Here is a 6,509-nt window from a genome sequence, read left to right as displayed (position 1 = left end):
ATAACCATACCTAAACGTGTATATTGAGTTGGCTCAATAACAGTTAACCGAAGTTAACTAGCCATATGTAAACTTTTGTCTTAACCACATTCATCTAACACTTCCAGGTCAAATATGATGATCAATCAAACATGAAAGATAATCAAAAGAATATAATTGTGTTTCACATAGAGTTGTTCAATTGTTCACTATCTCCTATAAATATATATGAACAAATTAAAACAAAATCGGATTGATTCGTAATCGTACAAAGTTCTTACACAAGAATCATTTCATGAACATTAAGCCACTATTTTCAAAGATTGCATTCCTTAATTCATAAATGTTTTAGTTCATGAGCATGAGAATCATACTTAATCGATTTTAGAACTTAACCACTGAGTTCGCTAACCAGGTATGCAAACAACAACTTCGGACCTTGGTTTGTCCATTCGTTTGCAAACCAGGTACCTGACCAGCCGTCCCGGACCCAACTCAGGTAGAACCGTTCGCATACTACGTACGCAAACATGGTTCCCGGACCTTTACAGATACAACCGTTCATATACTAGGTACGCAAACAAGGTTCCCGGACATGAATCGTTATAAAACAGATCACATACTAGGTATGCATACCGTGTTGTATCCAGACATGGTTAATTCTCATTCCAAATATTGAAACATCCTTAGAAGACGAAAATAATTGTCTGACACAAACTATTAGCTTCAAATAATTTTCAAGTGATCGAATAATCAATACGAAACTTTCCAAGTCGACATCAAATGATTATCTCACACAAATCATGTAAGATGTTTCAATACAATTTCCACATGATCATCTTTTGACTTTAGTTTCCAACTAAATTCGTCAAGAATAATGATGATGAACATAGTTAAAGCAAAAAGATTCCAACACATATTCGAGATATAGATAACCGGGATACACTCAGCTCGAAATATCAAATGTGTATAATATAAAAGTCTATATAGCTATGCGAATTAGTCTCATTAGGAGATAGAATAGAATAGACTTCTGAGTGATATGTAAGTTTTAGTCCCCACATACCTTTTGTTGATGAAGTTCCTCCAAGCTCTCCTCAGTATATCTTCGTTTTCAATCGATGAACGCCGTGAAGTCTAAAGCTCAACTACACATTCTATCCTAATCCGAGACATAGTTATAAGTAGATTAGAAACTAAGAACATAGTTTTGATTAACTAAACTTGACAAACAAACTTGAGATATAAATGCTTGCGAGTTCGACCGAGCAGTGCTCTAACAATTCCTTCTTCGTCCAGCCCACAATGGAAACAAATGACATCCCTCATACCTACACCCATCAATTCATTTTCCATTACACCGGGAACGGTTTAAACACACTTACCCAAGAAAATTAGATACCTCACTATCACAATCTGAACTCGGACCAATGCTACCCAATCCAATCAGTATCTGATCTTATTGATCCCTCCACCCATAACAGGAATCATGAACAACTGAATCACCTTCCACCGGAAGATATTTAAAATATAATGAACATACACATTCCCCTGGACATGCCTCCGGATATGATCCTATGGCCACACTCAAAATCCGGAAAATACACTATTGCCACATGATACAATTGTCTAATACAATAAGACAACCATCACCACCTAAACCCCCTTCCCACCACCAAATTCTTATGGCATGCACTTACCCTGCCCCCCGAAAATTCAGCTTTTCTTGTGGAAAGCTATAAATGAAGGTCTCCCGGCCTTCTAATTATTAAACCACACCAACATTACAAATTCCAACCAATGCCTCTAGCGCAATGCCGAACCAAAAACAGTTCAACACATGCTTATATACTTCCCAATATCAACAACTTCCTGGAAAAAATTGATGTCTCTCCTATCAACAAACTAAACCAACCTCAACTCCCACATTTCTATAAACAATCAAATAACCATTACCGAAATTCTACAAGATGCTATACATACCCCTTATGTTTTGTTTTGTTTTCTGAAACATTTGGACGTTCAGAAATGATCTAGCTTTCAAACAACATCATACACCAGCGAACAACATCCTGGAACAAATCCTAAACCAACAACATGAATTTGAATGGGCAAAAAAGGTCTTGCCCCCGGTTTTATCCAGAGAAACACCAGTCAGAACCACACCAACAAATATCAGAGCAACAACGAAGATATTAGCAGGATGGACCATACCGTAACCATAGTGGATAAAGATTAACACGGATGGAGAAACTAGGGGACACTCGGGAATAGTGGGAGCAGGATTCGCCGACTCAAATCGTGATGACTCTTGCACAACCTCTAGGAATAACTATGGCACTGGTAGCTGAAACGTGGGCAACTCTGCTAGCCTCAAGGACATCAACGGAGAGACGACGGCCAAAAGTGATCTTTGAGACAGATTCTGAAAATCTAATGTAGTTCATTATTTAAAAAAATGTTGAAATTCCTTGGTATGTTGCAGAAATGATTACCGAAATCAAACAGAGAATGCACCAAGTTCCTTATTTTACTATTCAACACAACTATAGAGAAGGGAATCAATCAACTAATAGTCTCGCAAATTATGTAGTAGACGGAAACCTATCAACATCAGTATAGGACGAGGCAATCCCACATATTATTAGCCAAATTCTATTTAATGACTTTGTGGGTAATAGCCTTTTAGTGCAATATTTGTATTTTTCATGCTTCAAAAAAAAAAAAAAAAAAAAAAAATCTTTTCTGCCATTTATTTGGCTAAATTAATGGTCAACGATTCACTTCTGTAATTTCTAACTGAGCTACTTATATTTAAATAAGAAAAAAACTACTTGGATTATCTCGGGAGTTAATAATAGAACTAGTATTTTGATGGTTTGTCAGTGGGAATTAGAAGACATGTTTGAAAATTTTGATGATAATAGCACCAAATTTTATAGGGAATCCAGGATGAATGTTTCCAATAAAAAGTTCATATATAAGCGTGGCAGTTTAGCACGTTATGGGAGGTAAGCGCTTAAGATCATCAAGCCCATGAGACTGTGTTAGTGTAAACGAGCTTCAGATCATCAAGCCCATGAGACTGTGTGAGTGTAAAGGGTAAACGAAACCAGGGAGTCTACACATTTCTTAAGTGGAGAATCTAATCCGGTAGGATCGAGCGGCGGTTGGGAGGATTATAAAAAGCTAAAATGGATCCTACCGGTGTCTCAGTCGGGATATGAAATGTGATAAAGTTTAGCTGTAGAGCGAGGTTCTGAATTAGTGTGACTGTGACACATGGCTATTTGATTGCATAACATGGAGATGTGGTGCAAGCCGGCGAACAACAGCGCTTATTGTAGTATTATCTTTTTTCGGTGGAAAATTTCCGTACTAGTAGTTATATTGTGGTGCAAGAGAAAATATTTTCTTCCCTTATTGATCAACCTAACTTAATTCTTCTTTATTTTGGATGATGGAAAATAATTCTTCATCGATTAAAATATACTCCCAAATTATACTGACCCAAATTTGAAAAAAAATACCTTAGGCGCTTAGGCCAGTCTATCTGTTTCTTTGCCAAAGTTTTCCAATTCTTCATCATCAAAATCTACAAGATTACTAGTAGAGGGTGCCAAATTATTTGGGGATGTACTAGTATGTATATAGGACAAATACATATTGGTAAGGGATTGGTACACCCCCAAACAATTTGGTACCCCCTATTAGCATCCTTGAAAATCTATACTAGACAATATGTAGTAAGACATTAACATGGTAACCAACTGGGGCTAGCTCAATTGGCCAGGAAAGGTTCAAATCCCGCCGCCCGTGAATCGTGTCAAAAAGAAAAAGAAAAAAAATACATGGTAGTACTCTCCCTACAGAATTAGAATCACCCTCGGCTAAGTCAAAAATGAGAGCAAACATCGAGAAATCCGACAAGAAGATATCTTTGATCTTCCCGACGGCTTGTTTTGTTGGTATTACTTCTGCTTTCTTGATCGGGTATATTCTCAGTATCACACGTATGTGCTTTTTATTTGTTCTGATGATTTTGTTGGGTTTAGGGTTCATGCACCCCCTTAGGCCCTAAGCAATTTATTTCTACATATATACAAATGCTTGATGTTTATGATGGATTTGTAGGAGGGATTATGTTTGGGACAGGATACGGCGATACGCGAACCAATTCCTCCCAGAAACTTACAACGGGTCCGTGGCCATTCACGGCATTCTCATTTCTTGCATTCCTGCTACTCTCTACTGGGGTATCTTTGCGACACATATTAGAAGAGATGATTTCAGTAGACTAGATATGAGGAGGCATATGATCTGGTCCGGAGCACTCGTGTTCATGGGTTCAGTGGTCTTTGCTCTCGCCACCAACATATTTAATTATGTCATGCATGTTATAGGTCCGATGCTGTACGCTTGCGGTTTTGGCTTAATGTATCAGGGTGCTCAAGTCTATATGTCCGAAATGGGTTTTGCTCATAGAAACTACTTAGCTTCCCTGAATATAGCTTTTAAAATCATGATCGCGATTGGTATCTTTGTGGCCAATCTTGTGAGCTGCAGCACCAACAGTATCAAAGATGGGCAGGGCTGGAGAGTTAGCATAGGCATTGCTGCGATCCCTGCTATCACCACCATCCGATCTTTCTTACTCCCAGACACTCCGATGTCCATGATTAAGCTTGGAAAGTTTGATGACGCCAAACAGTTGCTCGAACATCTCCATGGCACCAACGACGGAGGAGTTTGGGCAAAAGAGGACTCGTTCATATGAACGAGTGAAGCCATTATGGACAAAAATAAAAGGGAACATTAAATGGAGGACTTTCTCCCGTCAAAAGAAAAAAACCTAAAAATCCTACTTAGACGGGGTACTTTTCCCGTCAAAAAACAAAAAACTAAGAATCCTACTTAGACGGGGGACTTCCCCGTTAATAAAAAAAAAAAAAAAGCTAAGAATTCTACTTAGACGGGGGACTTTCTCCCGTCAAAAAATAATAATTTAAGAAACCTACTTAGACGGGGGACTTTCTCCCGTCAAAAAACAAACAAACTAAGAAACCTACTTAGACGGGGGACTATCCCCCGTCTTGGTCAAAAAGTTCCAAATTTTTTTGACAGGGGAACGTCCCCGTCTAGTGTTTCACTCCCAACCACTCGTTCAAATGAAAGAGTGTATGAACGGTTTTGTTGGAAAAGTGGGTTGAAACCTACCCATTGGAGACCCTAATTTGCTCTAATTGGTAGTGCACTCCTTCAAATGAAAGAATGACACTACCCATAAAATTTGCTCTTAGAAGGTAGTTTAGATTTCCACATTACTTTAATTTCTGGGAAAATTCACAATTATTGTCCCAATTTCACGCATACTGATTACCTTGTATGCTGATTTGACAGAGAAAACCTCATTGTTGGTTGGCTTCTATCTAAGCTCACCATTCCTTGCATATGAATCCCAATGGACACAGTCTTTAACAATATTCTTGTTAAACAAAGCATTCATAAAATATGGATCCATCCTGCAAAAGCAATTGATCAACAGTTTTCATAGCATTAGAAACAAGTGAAAAATTCCTATTTGGCATCCAATTCTTCTTTTATATAGAAATAGTTTGACTACTTCAAATCTCCCAACAATAGTTATCTTTAACTACAACAAGGCCTCTACATACATCTTTCCATACCCGAGACCCACCCTTGTCATTAAATTGCACCGCTGAATTGGGGCCCTGGAAAGTAATTGGGGGCCTCCCACTAGAGGACAAAAGAGTTCACCCTAATTTGGGTCACCCCTTATCTAAATATTTTGGTAATGCCTAATCTACCCCTTATCTAGCTAGTTGTAATCTCACTTAATTAATGCAAAATTTTAAAATCAAAATCAATTTTTTTTTTCCGAATTTTATGTTTGCAAAAAAAAAATTCTGCGCAAATTTGTATGAAAAGTCATTATGAAATTTAAAAAAAAAAATAACGATCCTGAAGAGTCGTCATTGTTTTAGTGACCAAACACAATAGGATTGCTTATCAAGTAAACATGAATTAACGTTTGTGTAATTTACTTTAATTATAATAAAATAATTGTAATGTGGAATATAAAAGTAAATGACACAACAAGATTTTGTTAACGAGGAAACCGCAAATGCAGAAAAACCCCGGGACCTAGTCCAGAATTGAATACTCTCAGGATTACGTCGCTACACAGAATCACACTAACTTTGTATATTTGAGACCAAGTAACTAACCCTATAGTTCACCTAGTTCCTTCTGTATTCCCACGCCTCCAACTTATAAATAAGTCACGTACTTGGAACAATTCCTTTGGTTCGTATTCCAAACAGTAAAGGAACAACAAATCTGTTTGGTATCAACTCTATTCAACCAAGTGATATGAGTCGGACAAAGGCTCTTCCGTTTATATGAACATAAACTCCCTCGCCAGGTCCTTAGATCTATATTATATTCAATCACCCAAAGGTAATCGTAATATTAAGCCAACAACACCTTTAATCCGAGGAATCTTCTTG

At 37.6% G+C, this 6,509-nt stretch overlaps 1 protein-coding gene across 1 annotated transcript; it reads left to right on the top strand.

Moving 5' to 3' along the window:
* The first annotated feature begins 3,880 nt into the window (after positions 1-3,880).
* On the top strand, positions 3,881-4,756 carry LOC113296124 (sugar transport protein MST7-like). Its single transcript, XM_026544457.1, has 2 exons — positions 3,881-3,972; positions 4,114-4,756. The coding sequence occupies exons 1-2, from the start codon at positions 3,881-3,883 to the stop codon at positions 4,754-4,756; spliced, it is 735 nt and encodes a 244-aa protein (XP_026400242.1).
* The last annotated feature ends 1,753 nt before the right edge of the window (positions 4,757-6,509 follow it).

The sequence above is a fragment of the Papaver somniferum genome, chromosome 7, assembly GCF_003573695.1.
Source record: "Papaver somniferum cultivar HN1 chromosome 7, ASM357369v1, whole genome shotgun sequence".
Lineage (NCBI taxonomy): Eukaryota > Viridiplantae > Streptophyta > Magnoliopsida > Ranunculales > Papaveraceae > Papaver > Papaver somniferum.
The sequence above is the reverse complement of the archived record's forward strand: the minus strand, read 5'-3'. Positions and strand labels throughout refer to the sequence as shown.